Source organism: Astyanax mexicanus, chromosome 10, assembly GCF_023375975.1.
Source record: "Astyanax mexicanus isolate ESR-SI-001 chromosome 10, AstMex3_surface, whole genome shotgun sequence".
Classification (NCBI taxonomy): domain Eukaryota; kingdom Metazoa; phylum Chordata; class Actinopteri; order Characiformes; family Acestrorhamphidae; genus Astyanax; species Astyanax mexicanus.
Genome location: NC_064417.1, coordinates 35,400,929 through 35,420,601, shown reverse-complemented (window position 1 = coordinate 35,420,601; position 19,673 = coordinate 35,400,929). Strand labels below are relative to the sequence as shown.

The 19,673-nt window shown below is 38.8% G+C and overlaps 1 protein-coding gene across 3 annotated transcripts in view; it reads right to left on the bottom strand.

Moving 5' to 3' along the window:
- Window positions 1–19,673, bottom strand: part of immp2l (inner mitochondrial membrane peptidase subunit 2) — a 133,366-nt gene that overhangs the window by 103,257 nt on the left and 10,436 nt on the right. For all 3 annotated transcript variants that reach the window (XM_022684174.2, XM_049484157.1, XM_022684175.2), the window contains exon 3: window positions 17,827–17,930. In XM_022684174.2, coding sequence (XP_022539895.2) covers window positions 17,827–17,930 — 104 coding nt within the window. The remainder of the gene's footprint in view (window positions 1–17,826; window positions 17,931–19,673) is intronic.

Here is a 19,673-nt window from a genome sequence, read left to right as displayed (position 1 = left end):
AAGATATTACTGTAGACGATATATATCACACACCCCTAATTGGTCCTTTAAATGAAAGCGAACAATGTCAAACATCACTGAGAATTTGACCAAAGCAGACTCTGTGGAGGCAAAATTCATTTTAAAAACTTAAAACAACAAAGCTTAACAGCTTCTCTCTGCCTGGCTTCTGTAGTTCACTCCACTTTCAAGTTCTTTTGATTGTGAATCCCCTCAATATCACAAATGTCTCTTTAAGCTTTTCATCTTTTGTGTGGTCGCTGAGCTTCACTGTGATTCATCTCCTCTCAGCATGCGAGAGTGACCGTCAAAACTAACAGATTAGTCCTTATTCTTATTAGTGGTAATTAATATGTTTTAAAAGCAAGGTCAGGGTAGAATGCTATATTCTGTCAGGCTGAACATCTATGGTCCAGTGATTTAAGGCTCTGCCACCATGATCAGGAGGTCGGTGGTTCGAATCTATCTATCTCTCTATCTATCTATCTCTCTATCTATCTATCTATCTATCTATCTATCTATCTATCTATCTATCTATCTATCTATCTATCTATCTATCTATCTATCTATCTATCTATCTATCTATCTATCTATCTATCTATCTAAACATTAAAAATAATAATAAAAAAAGTTAACTTCACAATCATTCATGCCACCTAAAAATCCTTAAACTCTAAACTTCAAATTACAGGGTATTGTGGGAGCTGAAGCAGTTTTGGAGTACTGTTGAGAACTGTAGTTTTGTTCGTCCATCTAGACTTTTCCTTTTCCTTCTCTCTTCAGTCTCCATTGTATAAATCTCTATTGTATCTACAGTATCAATTGCTATGTATGCTTTAGAGATAATACTCTTTAGCAGACTGTATAGTTACTGCTCAACACAAGCTTTAAATTACTTCACCCACATATGAACTGACCTTATCTTAACCCTGTTTTAAAATCTCACCCTTGTTAGACAAAGTTACTAATGCTGATAGGATGAAGACTGAAATCATGTGCTTCTTCATAAATTCACCTGAAGCCAGTAAATCACAAAATCAATAGGCAGTTCAACACGCTTGAAGGAGAGCACTAACGGCCAGTTTTGTTAAGTCAGCTAGAAGACGCCTACACTGGTTATCAACTTCCTGTGCAATGGGAGGCTAGGGAGAGCAATCCTACAGAAACAGCTACAGAAGACTGTCACATCTTCAGGATCGACAAATACACATAAAAAGAGCTTACAGGCTAGGCCTGCATACATAGTGTCACACTGCACAGCACTATTTCTCTTATTACTCACTTCCTGCTCTTCATCTTCCTCAGCAGCACAGCCCACGAGTGCGGGGTTGCAACTACCAGGCGGTACTGTTTTTTTGCACAAAGATCCATTTGCATAGTTGTGGGCTGGTTCATTTTACACTGATCTGATTTGTGCTCACTTTTTTATATAAGAAATAATAAGATGTGTGGGAACCGGACAGATTGGCAAGAGGAGGCAATTTACTGTAAAAGAAAAATGTACAGTCATGTTAAAAATTAGGACACCCCATGAAAACATTCCATCCACCAATTTCTTATCCACTTCTTATCCTGGTCAGGGTTGTAGTGGGTCTGGAGAGTACACAGAAACATTGGGCCCAAAACAGCAATTTAGAACAGATAATTCACCTACCACATGCGTTTTTGAAGAGGCAGGAAGAAAACTAAAGTACCCAGGAGAAACCCACACAGACACAGGGAGAACACACCCCAAGCCCTCATAGACAGTGACTGGAGTGGGGATTAAGCCCACAATCCCAGGTCTCTGGAGCTGTGTAATGCACACACACACAAGCACACATGCACAACCTGTTGTGCCACATGTTGCACATAAAAAACCTTTGTTTTTTTTTTTTTTTTGTTTTTTTTTAACATATTTAAACATACAGCTCTGGAAGAAAATAAGAAACCACTTTAGTTTCTGAATCAGTTTCTCTAATTTTGCTATTTATAGGTATATTTTTAAGTATAATGAACATTGTTGTTTTATTCTATATTTGGTGGAATAACCCTGTTTTTTCATCACAGTTTTAATGCATCTTGGCATGTTCTACTCCACCAGTCCTACCCACTGCTTTTGGATAACTTTATGCCATTCCTTGGTTTGACTGGTTTGGTCTTCCTCTTGATTATATTCCAGAGGTTTTCAATTTGGTAAAATCAAAGAACATTTTTTTCATAATTTTTAAGCGCTCTCTTATTTTTTTATGTACATTTTATCTTTTTAACTACAAAACAACAACAAAAAATTATCCATCACGCCCATCAGCATTTTAGGGATATGCATAGTAATAAATATGGGATGTCCTAATTTTTCCTCTCGAGAAAATTACAACGTTCAGTCAGAAAATGTTGGGACAGTATAGAAAATGATAAATAAAACACATGGTTTCTTATCTTTCTTTGACTTTTATTTAATTGCAGCAAAGACTGGCAGTATATTTCCAGTTTGCAAAAAATGTGTGAAAGAGGCAGGGCTTCTATTACTGCCCTAAAAGGCAAATCTGCACAAAAAATGCTTATACAAAAAAAACAAAAAAAAGACAGAAGACATAAAAAGACAAGTGCAAATAATTGGACCACCAGTCTTCTGTTCACAACTAGACAACACATATGAAGAGTACTGCAGGAAACTGCACTTTGCTGAAAAACGCTGCTAATGAAAAACATGTGAATGCAGAATTCAGCTGGTCTGATTACTTGGCAGAAGAGTTACTTTGCTTCGTGCTCCCACTAGCTCCCACAAGCTTCATTAGAAAAAGTGAGAAATGTGATAATGGAAAAAGGATTTATCTTTGAGAGAAGGCGCGCAAGTGTGTGCGTGAATTATCTTTACACACCAAAAAAAAAAGAAAAAAAAAAAGAGAGAACCTGAGGCAGTAATTAACCCCAATTTCGTCTAAAATATAATTAAGTGAATCTCTGTGTCCTTAAAAGATTATGCAGAGTGTTCCAAACTGGATGTTAGTCAGAGTAATATTCATTTTTCTGCTGCTCACGAGTCGCTCTGATCGACAAGTGACTTAGAGTCGAGAGAGAGAGAGCGGGAGAGAAAGCAACAGAGAGAGAGAGAGAGATGGAGAGAAAGAGAGAGAGGGAGAGAAAGAGAGAGAGAGGGAGAGAAAGAGAGAGAGAAAGAGAAAGAGAGAGAGAGGGAGAGAAAGAGAGAGAGAGAGACTGGTCATGTGAACAGCCACTAGAAATCATACTGCAGTAAAGAGGTGGACGCTCTTTCCTCACATCAACAGGTTACCGTAGCAACAGCATGATGGTCCAGACTGACTACACAGCCTAAACGCAGCAGAAAAAAACTGCACCCATGAGCCTGTAGCGCTGTTTGACAGCTTCACAACAAACCGCTTATTAGAGGCACTACACATCAAGTGGTGGTCTTTGGGGGGAATAGATTTTATTTATAGATTTATTTGCTTTATATGCCTTTTTCTATTGTACCTGAATTGATACATATCACTGTGATCACTAAAATACTGAACAAGAAAACTAATCTATTATATAACATCAGTTTATGTAGAGATGCCCTGATTGGGGAAAATGTAGCTCAATTCTGATATCTGATATGAGAAATCAATGAGCTTCAGGCACATGTGACCTTGTCGCTAGATCACTGGCAGTCGGAACACAACAGAAAAAAGACCCAGACGTCTAGTCGTCTAGACATTGCAATTTGGTTTCTTGATTAAATTCAGTTGCTGTGTTGCTAAATTAGAAGCAGTACATGGTGTCTTGTAATAGTTATGAGACTGTTGCTGCTGTTAGATGTGTCCAGTCTCATATTCCTGTCCTGATATTACAGAAACGGAGCATGACAACTAATCGCGAAATGAAGAACTGTGAGCTTTCACAACAGCTAAAGGCTGTGTCCAAAAATGGAATGGAATGGAACGTGGCCTTCATCATTAACCTATTCATCTTGTGAGCACATGCACAGCAATACAGTGAGCACACGTGCCTAGAGTGGTGGGCAGCCATTGCTGCAATCATTCACTTTCATAGGAAATGCCTGCATTAAGCCAAAGTTCAAATTTGTCTAATAATTCAAATAAACAATAGAGTATAAATTTTTAGCTCTAGAAAAGAGCAATGTTTGACCCAAGATGCCAAAACCTGGTACTGGTGATTAACAACCTGCGCTTGCTTATTCGCCATTTAGAGGTGAGTATATTTGACTGTAGACTGCATGTTTACCGTGTTAAAACAAGCTGCATGAGATGAACCTCTAGCTGATATCGCCCTGGCTAACCGCAACGCTCAGGGTTCCTTAGTGTAGCGCTGTTGGGTGGCTTTTACTAGCGCTAAGTGCTGCTACTATTCAAGATAACAAATATTTACCAAACTTATGTTGCACACAAACATGGTATGTGTCCTTCAGCATTAACCCATTCATCTTGTGAGCAGATGTACAGCGATATATAGAGAGCACACATGTCTAGAGCGGTGGGCAGCTTATTGCTGCGGTTGTTCTGCAGTGGCCGGGGACAAGGTTATTCACTTCACCCGTGGTCTTAATTTTATGGCATATCCGTGCGAGATAGGTTCCTTATATAGCTTCTGCTTATATGCTGAAATGTATTAAAAAATAGTTTCAGCAAAAAGAAAATAAATAAAGAATAAAAACGCAGGAATTTCATGACGCTGCAAGATCTGGAGAGCAAAACCTCTTCGGTAGTGCAATTCGCTTTTTCCAGGAGTGAGCTACATTTAGAAGTAGGGTAACGCTACCTGGGGGGTGCTTTTGTCATTGCCCCAGGCACTGGCTCTACCCTGCTGTTTACCGCTGTGTGCACATATGCGACCGTCAGCAGCAGACGCTTTTGTTTGCGCGGCTCACGCAGCTTTGGTCTAAAGGCGAATGTAAATGTGCTGCATGTTCAGGAGAAGGCTAAGTGACTTGCCTGTCGAGCGCGGGGGCCTCGTGAGGCAAACACTGAATCACTGCTCCAAAAATAAAAAAGCGCCAGCAGCTCGGAGTCGCCTCTGAAGGGTCCTCTGTACCAGCCTAATGAAGCCCGAGGACTGCTGATGGAGCTTCAGGAAGAGCGCTTCCAAAAAAGCCTGCTGAAGCAAAGTGTGGAAGTGAGGACCAGCCACCACAACCCTGCTAACACTGGAAGCGCAAGAACAAGCTTCAACATCTCCTAATAACTGTCCACCCTTCTCCTACTCTCACTGTTTCCTCTTCTGGAACTTAGAACAGTGAAAGTGGTGCTCTGAAGCGAAAGAAAAATGGAACTTACTTTACTTATGTGTTTGCAGAAAGAGTGATTTTACTTCAGTTTACAAAGAGGAAATGTAACAAATCTACACCAAGAACTATCTGCATTTATCTTATACAACATTAGCAGATAAAATAGTAATAAAGGTTAAGAATGCATGATGATTTATTGTTTTTTTGAAAAGGCCTGCATTAAGCCAAAGTTCAAATTTGACAAATAATTTAAATAAACATTAAAGAACAGATTTTAGCTCCAGAAAAGAAAGACGTTTAGACCCAAGATACCAAATCCTGGTACTGGTGATTTAACAACCTCTAGGATTAAGTCATAAATATGGTCATAAAATATTATCAACATATAATAGGAGCGATATGAGAAAACAATATATATATATATATATTTTTCTTTGATAATTCAAAAGTATAGACCGCATTCTAAAAAAATAATAGTAGATATATTAGTATAAAATAATATTTAGTGCATGCATCTTAACTGCAAACAAACAATAATACAAAAAATACCCTTAAAGCTTCACAGTAAATAGCAAAACAAATAACTTAAACTGCTTTTAAACTAAAAACACATTATTTTTTTAAACAGATTTTTTTTTATTGATATTACCATGTACGATACAATATGGTATGCCCTAATTAGGAGTATTCTATTTTAGAGCCCTCCAGGGAAGTACTGAGTGCTCATGTTATCCAAAACAAATAAAAGGAAATTAATTAATCCCAGCTGATGCTGGAAATATGTGGGGACTCTCTACATAAGAATGAAGAGCACCATACAACAAATGGCATCATCTTAGCTCAAATAGTTTTACTGCACAGTTACTCGTCAGTCAACTAACCATGACTTAATTTCAAGATGGCGGCACCTGAAGAACTACGTCAAGGTACTGTGTGTATATGTGTTTCTTCTTCTTTTGGACTAGGAGTGTTAAAGTAGTTCCAGCATGAGAGTCCACTTTCACGAACCAGTGAGAACACTGACAAATGCCAACTGTCAAAGTTAAATTCATCATTTAACAAAGTTTTTTGGTGTAACTGTGATAGTCCAATTTAATATCATGACCTCTGACCATCCGAAACATTGATCTTCTAACTCTAACGATCTTCTCACATTTTGCCCTAAATACCATAAGCAAACCTCCACTCCGATCTGTGTGGGCAGAGGCTCCAGCTCCTTTATAAAGTAAGATGTTACCGTGCGAATGGTAATTCCTATTTTTTAGTATGCCTGCTGGTACAGGAGAGTGCCAAGAAAGCATCTTTGATGTCAGTCCAATTGCATAGCTCATGAGATAGAGAGTAATATCTTCTCCAAACAGAAGGAAAATACCCACCGGCATACATGACAGAACATTATGAATAGTTATGTACATGAATTCAGAGACCATTACTGAGAGCCCACTAAGCACTTACAGTATGTAGATGTGCGAGAAAGTGTGAGAAGCCGAAGAGAGAAACGAAAACCTAGCTTTTGTCCGAGATCGTTCTGAAGCGTCTGTCGGGCTCGTGTACTTTTCATAACTCATGTCGACAGCTGTGGACATTACAGAGGTGCGTAGGCTCAAAATGACTCTCTGCTGTTTCTGGAAATGGAGCAAAGCTATTGTGGGTCCCTGCTCCACTTTTCCAGCCCAGAGTTACACATGACATGATGCTTAGCAACTCTAAAAGGCTCATCCATCATGTCTGGATTCGGGCAGGAGGCCTGTATTACCACGCTCAGGAAGAGTGAGTTAAAAACGAAGCGGATTTCCAACTTTTAACTCATTTTTATATTAATATTAATCGTATTTATATGGCAAAATCATGTAAGCTTTAATAAATGGCCAAAGCAGTTCAATACATTATTACAAAGACCATAAACAAATGAAAACTGAACAGTGAAACAATACATTTTATAGTACAGTGACTTCAATCTAAATGTCTTACTGATAACTGAATTTGTTAATAGTTAACTGACTAGAAAAGGATCTCTAAAGTATTCTTTTTAATTTTTAAAGCTAGGTTAGTGCTTTTGTAGAACTGCAGAGTAAACAAACAGAAGAATGTACCATGCAAAATTTTGGAATTCAAAATGTAACACGTCAGATATCTTTCTGTCACACCTTGCTTACAGGTGAGCATAGTTATGTCTCGAAAAGGTAGTGGGTTGTAGGAAAAATGATGGCAAACTGCAGTAGCACATCCAGTGCAAGTGTTTTTATGTTTTAAGTGACAGGTGCACAAATTAGTCAAAATATCAAAATAAAAAGGAAACTAAAATAAACTAAACAAAATCTATTTACAAAAAAAGAAGCACAAGGAATCAACATTTATCCTTCACTCCTTAACATTGGTTCAAACCTCATCCAACCATACCTACGACACACTTGGAAATAAACAAACTTGGAAATAGGCCACCACTGGTCTACTCAATCCAGCCAAAACCAAGTATTTTTTACTCTGCAGGGGAATACACCAATACACTAACACACAATAAATCAAATAAACACAGAATGGAAAAGCAAACTGTTCAAAGTAGTTACTGGATACAATAAAATATAATATAGGCCACAACCCGTAAAATAAACAGTCAAAACAAAGAAAAATATTATTTAAATACTTATGAATTTCAAAGAACTCCCCTTTAAATGGTATGGTCCAAAACGGGGCCTACTGAGAATGCCTCGTTTTGCTCAGGCACTATTTAATGGCAACCAAAAGTGAGATTGGGCCCTTTACCAGACCAGTAAGGGAAAAGGGAGCAAAGGTGAGTACATAAGTGTAATTCTTGACTGTTCCTGCAGCTAATTACAAAAATGTATAGACCAGAAGCATAATTTAACTAAGGCTAGCAAATTGTTCAACTTATAAAGAGGGGAATTAGCATTAGCTACTAATTAGCATTAGCTGAGAAAATGGTTGGGTACATGTGTATGAACTGAGCAACTAAAGCAGGAACAGAACAGGACTTGGAACTAATTTGTTTGTTCTGTCACACTTTCTTACAAAGTTACAAGGACCTTAATTAGCTTATTATGGCTACGGCTTATTGACTCCTCAAAACTCTCATAAACATCAGCCATCGGCTCCTCTAAGCAGCTGCCTAGCACTAGAAATAAAAAGCTGAATCAGAAAGACCAGATAAACCTTCGAAGAGAACTGCTCTGATTAAGAAAAAGTAGATTAAATTTTCCATTTGACTCAAGAGACCTTCACAATTCACCTGAAAATGCTGTAAACATACACCAGACCATGCTTAAGATTAAGCGAAAGGATTCTACAGCAGAATGGTCCTAAGCACACCTCAACAGACCACAGAAAAAGCCAGACATCTTTATATGATTATCTTCAATCTTTTCGGGGTTTTTTGCTGACGGCACAAGATTCTCACAGAAGCAGAAGATTTTTGCAAGACAGAATGGCAACCAATCAGGGTTAAAAAAGAAAAGTCTGAAGACCCAACTCATCTCCTTTTGCAAAAGTGTACTGTTAAAACAACGGTTCAAAATAAGCGTGTCTGAGCAAGGTAATTACAAATCAAACAGATTCCATTTGAGCTACTCTGAATGATAAGGATGTTAAAAAAACAGTGTATGTACTGAAGGACGACTCCCGCAAGCTACTTTAATTGGTGTGACGGAGAGATTGAAATTTAGGAAAAAAATGAATTTCAGAGCTCTGTTTGAATTACAGGCTTCACAGATATGAAAATTACAAGTAATCCTCATCTGATAATGTCATTTTCATGGCACAGGCGAGATGGTCCATTTTAGTGTTTAGAAAAATAGCATTTATTAATTGGGACTCACTTTCTAGAGAGGTAAAAAAAAATGATTTTCTGGAACTTCGTGCCAATGTTTTTTTTTTTTCGTTTGAGAGGCTGTTTTGATTTCTTGTAAATTCGCCCAAAGAAAACTCTTCATTCTTACTTAAAAGAAAACCTGTCAATTTGACTAATGGCACTAATGCCACCTGTCGCCCAGTTTCCCTTCACCAATCCACCAAAGCTGCCGCCCCCCCTGGTCTCGCTCCAACCTGAAGCAGGATCAGAGAAACAGACCGTTCAATGCCATTTGGCAGCCATCATTTTCTGACGCCTGCACACAAAGAACAGCTAATGGCACGATCACAGAGATTGAGTCAAAGTATAAAAAACATGGATGGGGTAAAATGGAGCAATTTGTTACTTGCAAATAAAAGAGAATCACACAGAGCAGAAGCAGGTTTAAAGCATTAAAAGTGGTCATTGTATGTTATTGGACAACGGATGTCACAAAGCAGCTTTACAGAAATGAGGTAGCAGGACAGAGAATCAGACAAAACATAAAATATAGAACCTCCAGTGAACAACAATGGCAAGGACAAACTTCCTCAGAGCTGGAGGAGGAAGAAACCTCACTTGGGTACTTGCCCACTCATAACTAAACAAATATTGCTTTTACAGATTTTACAGTAGGTTTTACTGTTCATGGGTGGTCTTACAGGTCTTGTACAAACACACAACTAATTGACTTAAAATTACCGTATTTTTCGGACTATAAGGCGCACCATATTATAAGACGCACTATCAAAGAACGCCTATTTTCTGCTATTTTTCCATACATAGGGCGCATCGCATTATAAGGCGCGTTAAGTGACACTAGAAAGGGTGCCTATATCAAAGTGAACAGGGGTGGCGCCATGTTTCCCTTCCCCCACCGGGGGTGGTCGCTTGCCGGTGGAGCGTCTCAGTATACAAATCTAGCTATTTCAAAGTCAAACGAGTGCTGGATATTAATCTACACAGATTCCTCTCCTGAAAACTGTTTATTTGGGTGAGTAACGTGCTTCAGTTTATTTACAGTAAGCTTAGATTTCCAGATGTCCACTAAGGCTTGCTGCACCAGCGTTAGCATAGCTATCCGCTAGCACGCTAGCTAGTCACCTAAACTAGTAAAGTTAACCCAAACTTAAACGACAGCGTTACACTGAGTAATCCTGCGTGTTCTGGTAAGACAGTGAGATATTAGCTAGCGATTCGTCCCCCGTAGCTTGTTTTAACACGGTAAACAAGCAGATTACAGGCTGATAAAACTCACCTCTGAGAGAGTTAGCGCTTAGCATCTAGCTAATGCTAGCCAGGCAAAGCAGCACAGACTTACAGGCCGATAACTCACCTCTGAACGGTGAACGCTTAGCGATTAGCATCTAACTCTAATAATACTGCTCCAGCAGTATTAAAAGTGCTAAATTTAGAAAATACTGATCTCTGAACAGTGAAAAAGCTAGCTAGCTAAGCGGTTAGCATCTAGCTATTGCTGCTCCAGCCTCGGAGCGGCACGGCTCTGCACGGAGTGTGTGTTTACTGCTCCTTACACCTGACGGGTAAAATTTAGATAATACTGATCTCTGAACAGTGAATAAGCTAGCTAATGCTATTTGCTGCTCCAGCCTCGGAGCTGCACGGCTCTGGACTCTGTATAGCACTGAAACTCTGTATAACGCTGCACGGAGTGTGTGTTTACTGCTCCTTACAACCTGACGAGTAAAATTTAGATAATACTGATCTCAGTGAATAAGCTAGCTAGCTTAGCGGTTAGCATCTAGCTAATGCTATTGCTGCTCAGCCTCGGAGCTGCACGGCTCTGGACTCTGTATAGCACTGAAACTCTCTATAACGCTGCACGGAGTGTGTGTTTACTGCTCCTTACAACCTGACGAGTAAAATCCATACAAAAGGCGCACCGTATTATAAGACGCACTGTCAATTTTTGTGAAAATTAAAAGTTTTTAAGTGCGCCTTATAGTCCGAAAAATACGGTAACTTAAAATGTATTTAAAAAGTTTATCCTGATCTATTTGGATTAAGGAGTTTCACAAACATTACATAACAACTTCGACTGAGATAACCCTTATGCAGAAACCATTTTACAGTTTCCTGCATTTTGTGAAATCTGAACAAACAGCCGAATCCACTTCAACTGACAAAAGTCTGACTAAAGTCATTAGTAACGGCAAGTGCTTATAGTGGACAAGAAGGTCTGAATCAAACAAAGTCATTAAACATCCGTTTTAGAGAAAGCCAACATTTTTTTAAAAGGTGATGATAGGAAACAAACGTCTAAAGAGTGTAATGCCTTTTAATACTCACTTACAACATTTATGAAATGAATGGTTCCAAATATACACAGTCTGATTTCTGAAACATATTTTGTCATTGTCATTAGTTTAAAATGAAACATGCAGGCTATTGTGAGGAATAGGAGTCCCTATAGGAGAATTTTGAACATTTCTGATGGCTATGTAACAAAATGGCCATGTAAGTGTTGTCAATATTACCCCTGGTTCCCTTTACCACCACTGTAAATCTAAGTCAATAAATCTCTGTAGATTAATCTAAATCAAATGACTCTTGTTTACACCTCAACAAGTAAATTGCACTAACAACTCATTTAAAGCAGGCAAATTCACAGATTTCAGTTAAATCCATCATTAAGAAATAAAGTACAGAGTACAGCACATGAGAAAATCTACCTAGATCAGACTGTCCTCAAAACTAAGTGACCATGCAAGAAGGAGTCATGAGGGAGACCTCAGACGTACCTATGAATATTCTAAGGGACTTGTTTTGTCCTCATGGTGTATTTGTAGCCAGAAATACTGATTATCCATTGACTGGAGCTTTCAGACAGGTGTCTTTATATTACAAGCACTTGAGACACATTCACTTTTCACAATTTTGACACTGCTAGCACCAACTGCCTGGGTCTGCCTTGAATTTGGCCAGTCACTTCAAAGGGGTTTAATATTTATGCAGTCAGTTATTTTACATTACATTGTATGGCACACATCCTTTGTGTCTCTCTCTCACTCTTCCTGAACGTGATACGAATGCCCACAGAACAATGACATAATCACCCCACACAGAGAACACGTCTCAGAACCTTTCGACAGCACAGCGCAATGAGAAAATCTAATCTGTCAAAAATACTACAGAGATGGCCACAGCCTCGCTGCGCTGGGCCACACGCTGGAGCCCGAGCAAGCCTTCTGCGGAGGCGAGATTGTCAGCTCAAATTCCTCAAAGCACCACACAAGCTTAGAGTCTCTCTGCTTTGTTACAGCCCAATCTGGATCCAAAAAGGCTGTGCTTCTGGCCGAGCTTCATCTGGCCCCGGAAAGCTTCTCGGAGAAAGCGCGAGCCGCTACTGAAGCCGTTTCAACGTAGAAGGCTAATTACACACAACTCAATCCAAGCCGAATAGGATCCTGTTTTCTGGCCTGCGCACATCAAAGAGGATAGAGGGAAAAAAACAGAAGGGGGAAAATTGACAAGGCACGCTGTGATTCCATGAATATTCATCGTTCCTGCACGGGATGAGGAGTTTTCACATCAGAACTGTTTTGTTTCCCAGTGCTTCCTCTCCATGACTTCTCATTAAGCATAAAATGTTGACAAAACGTGAGCAGCTGCAAAAGAGAAAAACACTATCATCTCAACATCTGTGGCACCAATTTATAACCAAGAACACACAACACCTCCTTTGTGCGAGAGAGCACAGCGGAGAATTTGGCCTTCTGTTGGCCTCAAGCAAAAGACTGGATTCCAAATCAGTCCGTTAGCTCTGTAATGACCCACACACTGAGAATGTGACAAATACAGAGCGGAGAGAAAGACACGCTGTCTGGGCTCCTGAACTGCACTGATGGGGGCGTCTACTCTGTGTCTTAATGAAGAATTTGCCGTAAACAAGAGATTACCCCGTGGACTGAAAGATTCTCCAAAACAATTTGCATTTGAAATCAGTGCCAATTATATATCACAGCCTGAACTCTGAAGCAGTTGTAAGAAAGGGCAAAATCTGACAACAGAATACTGCCTTTTGTTGTGGACGTATTTTATTTCTGTAGGTTTGTGAAGATTCAGGCATAGTTTGCTTTGTTGGGCAAGACTGCCATTGTTAAGACACTCATTATAAAATACTTTTAAAGGGTACCTTATCACAACCACTTGTTGAGGCATGCTGATTTTTTTTTTTCATTTTGTGTGTTTAATAATGTGTCTACGCTTTGGTTCGATTGTTCTGTTGGTGTGATTTGTTTGAATGTAAAGTGTGAATGCTGCTTTTATGAAATACGATGAGCACCAAACAAAATGGACTGAAACCTTCTGATCAGGTTTGCTTAATGCACAAATTCAATATAAACCAAAGGTATCTAAACAGACCATAAGCAGGACATGTTGTCACATGATCACTGTGTTTTAAGCAATCGTGCAAGGGTGAACCTACATACAGAAACTTAAAAAAAAAAAAAACACCACCACACTAGATAGTATTTCGAATCATATAATTAAAATTTATAGAATTATGTATTATATTAATTTAGAATGCTTTTTACAGGCTGCCTAACAAAGCCAAACATCTCTGAATAACCCATGAGGGAAGAGTGCTGGAGATTTAAAATTACTAACATACAGCAAAAACTCTTTTTCAGTGCACACTTCACACCTCCACCCACAGCACCTGCCACACCATTATCACCTACTGTCAAGCTATTACCAAACCAATTTTCACAAACGTTTTTACTAATGTAACGGCAGGTAGTCACCTTAAAAAAACTATCCAAGTAGTAGAACTGATGCTGATTCTCTAAAAACAGAAACATTATTTAGGAAAAAAAACTACATCTGCGGCCCAAGGGCAAACACTTTCAGTCAGGACAGCTGTTGATCCAACCAATAACACAGCTCAGGGTGAAAGTACAGTAAAAGACCACACACAGAAGAAGCTGCAAGACCTTGGTGCATTTACCACAAACTTTCCTACTCTGGCAAGCCTCACCAACGAAAGGAAGTACATACAAATGTCTTTTTGTCTGCAGATGGGAGCAGATGATTTAGGATGCTTTCTCACCTGCTGGACCTTGGTAATTTTAAATGGTCAGTTTGGTCAGAACCAAAAGAGCTGGTGGGAAATGTTCCACAAACCACAGTCCAGAAAGAAGTTGTGTTCTTGGTACAGAACTACTTCAGGACCAAATATTGGAAGTTGAGGCAAGCTGTCATCAACCAGTCAGCAAAAGAAGAAAAAGAAAGCTTTATATGTTGTGTTGACATCCATTCTGATTTGTGTGCACGCACATCACTCAGCAATAGGGGAGCAACAGACTGCTATTGTGATTCCTGTATCTACTGTAACTGTAGATTAACCTTTTTATTTGTAAACAGAAATAAGAGAAATCTGCTGCAGAACACATGTGCATGCAAATGGGATCCAAAGTCTTGGAGGCAGAAAAAACACCTGGAAGGACAACTTGCCGAACTGACGAAAATTCACAAACAAATTTGTGTCCAGTACATGGAGATGAAGCCCATGTAGGTGATGACCTGGAAATCTTTATTGAAGATGAGACTATTTATCAGAAATTTATCATCAGGACTGTTTATGGCCAGACTAGTCAATCACCACAATCTGAAGCCAGCTGAGCATGGATATCACTCAGTAAAGAACCATTGAAAGAGTCTCTGAGGTCAAAAATACCCCACCTGTAAAATTCTGAAATGAAACAAGTGGTTTATTTTGTAATACACTTTTCAAAATGTTTGCAGTGTTACTGGAGCTGCGGTAAATCTGACATAATTACAAACACAGTTGACTAAAATGAGAGCTCTAATCCTGATCCGCAGTACAACCTCCAATATCACTCAAAAACAGATGGATTTGTCCAGGTGTGCTGCCGTTTTAAGCTCTCAGCCTCCCAGCATCCCTAGCCTTCCCAAAATAGTTCCATATAACGGACGGTCACTGTTCTGGCAGCACAGTTCGGGCACTCCCTGCAGGGGAAGACTGCCATCTTTGGGTCGAGAGAGGGGAGGAGCTCTCCTACTGTCCAGAATTTCCAGGAATGCAATGAGGAAAATAATCTCTCAAAAGATACCCAACAAGACTGCACCTTACCATCATCAAAAGAAGTTTGGAAAATACAATTTAAAGCATTTATTTATCTTAGGTGTCCATCTTGGGTTGGGTTTCCATGCACACTTCTGTGGGTACTTAGAGGACAATGAGGGACACCCAAAACCAAAACCGACTGCATGGATATAAATAAAGGACATGCAGTGCTGTCGGCTTAACCAACACAGTCTGCAATGAACCAGTTGGGCACAGTGTTAAAGGCACAGCGTACACAATACATCAAAAGAACCTGACCAGGCAGCGAACCAATGCTTTCAGCTGTGTTGTAGCACATCAAAAGCAGAAACATAAAAAAGGTTAAAAAAAAAATAAATAAAAAAAAAAAACAGCCACAGTTGGGCATACACTTGATCAATGAGAACTTTTACCAAGCAAACACTTGTGGCCTCCCTTGGTGCTTCAAAATAGAGCACAGTCGCTAATTGGAGCCTAGCTAATAGCCTGCAGCGCCTGAGTCACAGCAGAACTATGTCAACAGGCTCTTGGAAGTGAACACTGAAATGAGGTGGAGCAGAAAGCAGCTTGTGTGCCAGTTCTGTTCAGTTAGTGTAACCTGCAAAGAGACACACGTACCCAGGGGTTGCGGCGCAGCAGTTTCAGCCGTGTAAAAGTCCCCCGGGAGGTCTCCCTCAAGTGGCCATTCTCACATCACCCCTCTCCATAGTTAAGGAGGAAAGTGGAGAATTGGAGAGGACATGAAATGGTCTAATTAGGACTATTTTGGGCAAAAGGACATCACAGTTGAACGACCACTTGCACTGGCTATCTCATCAGGGACACATAGGATCTCTCCTTTTCTCTCGCTTTTTTTTTCCCCACACACACACAGACCTCTGGAGGCGAAATGAGCCCAGAGTGAATACGCTGACTCAGCACAGATTAATAGTGACACTCACACCTTTAATAATCCCTCGAGAGTTAGTAGCCAAGTAACGACTTCATTAATCAACTATTTGACCCTCAGACATCACAGACAAGAGAGTACATATGAATGCAGCTTCCATTTCCTCTTAGAACAGCATCAATTAGTCATGGTATCCTGTCAAAAACATTCCTTTGAGATTCTGGTCCATGCTGGCATGACTGCATCACATAAGTCCTGCAGTTTTTTTTTAGGAGCAATTACCCGTCCTACCACATCCCAGACTGTTCTACTGGATTCTGATCCGGAAACCAGGATGGTCACCGAAAAGTGTTAATGTCTTAATGTCTCATTGTTATCACTTTAATGAAACCAGTCTGAGATGACTTCTGCTTTGCAACATGGTGTATTACAATGCTGGATGTAGCTGTTAGAGAATGGCTAAATTGTGGCCATGAAGGGATAAAAACATTCAGCATCAATACTCAAAAAGACTGGCATTTTAGCTAGGGCTGCACATAATTGGGGAAAAAAAACTAATACTGCAAAAAATATGTTGTTCTGTGATATATATATATATATATACTGTATTGCAACATCAATAAATACCTTAATTTTTCTTTAAAAGTAATAAATCCAGTATGTTGTGATATCAGTAATGTATTAAAGAATGGAGTAAAAAAAAAAAAAAATATATATATATATATATATATATATATATATATATATATATATATATATATATATATATATATATATATATATATATATATATATATATAGCGGTCAGTTTATTCACTAAAAATGAGAAACTAACATGCATTCTTGCCATGATTTCTCAGTCCCAGTTCACTTATTCTGGCATAGCATAACAGCTAGTGCCTGAGGCTGCAAGGCCACATAGACACAACCCACATAAAAAAAAAAACAAAAAAAAAACTCCCCACAATGAATCCCCCCTGCCTATTTAAGAGACCCCACACATAAAAAAAAAAACGTTTACTGTTTGTAATCAAATTCCCCACACTACATTATCTGCCCATAAAACACACACAAAAGGATATGGATAAAAACATGACTGAAAGGAATGAGTAAAAAGGGCTGAAGATATGTGATGCAGCACAAGCTATCTACATTCCACACAAATAAAATACATATAGCTATAGTGTGTGTGTGTGTATATATATATATATATATATATATACACTGTTCTTTAAAAAAACCCACTAGTTTCAAATACAAGGTTTATAAAGTTAACATAAATTATGAGAATTATGAGAATATTTAACAGAGAATTAAATATTGGATTACAGACAACCTACACCCATATCCTACATGATAATCTAGGAAGATCATGTCTCCAAAATCAGAACCCATTGTTGGGAAAAGCAAATTAGCCTCAAAATGGGCTGAATATCTTGTAGCGTGGTCCAAGCTGCATGGAAAAAACATTTTTTTTCTTCTGAGGTCTAATCAGCACAGAATATAAATCAAACCTAAATGTCATTCATGTAATTAATTTATCTGATTTTAATTTAATTATGTAATGTGGCCATTACACTTGAACAAGTACACACTGTAATATCAATCACACATCAAAGCAACCATAATAAGTGTGGGTTATGAAACATTAATTATTTAAGGCCTCAGACGCTCTTACAGGTGAAGTGTGTCTGAAAGAACAAAACTGTTGCATGCCACACTTGCACACTTGATGGTGAGACGACAGGCTGTCAATTAAATTCCCGCTTACTTACACAACTGACACGATATCCCCGCGCTGCACCTGATAGTTCCTCACACTCCAGCGGTTGAGAAGCACAACATCAGGCGCTGAGGCTCCCTCCGGGTTCAGCGAGGGCTGGTGGGAAAAGGTAAACACGCCTTTTAGCACACGCTCGCTGCTCCGCTTCAGCAGCCTGGAGAAGAGCCAGGACTCAGCAGAAGCGGAGGGGGCTCGGAGAAGACCCTTTATCTGTCATTATGCATCTGCTTTTGTTCTTTGGAAGAAGCTTATTTAGATTTTTTTTCCAGCACAGTAAGATTTATTAAAATGAATAGAAGAATGCTGCATAGCTAAAAACGACAGCAGCAGACTGAATGAGGTCTGTATTTTTGTCTATATTAATAGAGAACAGTACATCTTACATCAGAAGCTACAGCTAAGAGACCACTTCAGTTTCTGAATCAGTTTCTCTGATTTTGCTATTTATAGGTATATGTTTGAGTAAAATGAACATTGTTGTTTTATTCTATAAATTACAGACAATATTTCTTCAATATTTGGTGGAATAACCCTGGTTTTTAATCACAGTTTTCATGCCTCTTGGCTTGTTCTCCTCCACCAGTCTTACACACTGCTTTTGGATAACTTTATGCCACTCCTGGTGCAAAAATTTAAGAAGTTCAGCTTGGTTTGATGGCTTGTGATCATCCATCTTTTTCTTGATTTTATTCCAGAGGTTTTTAATTTGGTAAAATCCAAGAAACTAATAATTTTTAAGTGGTCTTTAATTTTTTCCCCCAGTGCTGTACATAAGGAATCCTTATACGGATTACCCAACAACCTGATGTGGTTGTGTGATGATTAAGATCTGCAGTTTAGATGATACTAAAAGGTGGGCTATAAGCTCAATTTATTTGTTATAAGTGATATATGGATTTGCTTCATAGCTCCAACAGACAATCTCTTTGGTTTGGGGAAAATGTAAGAGTTTCCACACTCTGAAGACTAGTTTGGAGAAGGATAAAATGTTTGGATTAAAAGAAACTTTGTGATTTTCACACTCGGGGTAAGCAATATGGATGTCACAGTGGCACAGCAGGTAGTGTGTGTGTGCTGCACAGCTCCAGGGGCCTGGGGATGTGTGTTTGATCGTCACTCTGGTCTCTGTCAGTGAGAAGTTTGGTGTATTCGCACAGTATCTGCATTGCTTTTCTTTGGTCTTTGGTCCCTTTTTGTTCCAACATGCTTTTCTGTTGTTTAAAAGTTTTAACTCTCTATGTTAAACTGGACTAACTGGGTATTGGAGTAAATTATGCTATGCATACAATAATTTCCAGCATGTTCCAGACCCGCTGCAACCACGTGACCATGTGGATATATTTATATATCATTATCATGAGAATTTATTATTATTAATTTATGTACTGTGGTGGATATTGTTCATACTTAAAGAAGACTGACCAACTACATGCTTCATTACATTTATTTGGACATGCTAACTAAATATAAAAAAAAAATTATATGCAAAATAGTAAACAAAAAATAACATCCAGTCATAATTGGGTATAGTTGAAATATAACATTAAAAGAGCTTTATTATTTAACACAAAATAACTAAATATTGCTGAAAGTATTGTGTATATCAGAAACATCTTTAAGCATTTGCCTTTTTTTTTTTTTTTTTTTTTAATATCACCTAACTCTTTTAATATCTAGCAAATGGGTTCATTGTTTTACTACCCCTGGTGATAACCTTCCTCTCTTGTGTTCAGACGTTGAGGGCTCCTCCCCCTTTGACAACCAGGAAAAATATCCTGCTCAGATCAACCCAGCACATCTATTTTACCTTCTGTTTGCTTGTAACTTGGTGTAAGTGGC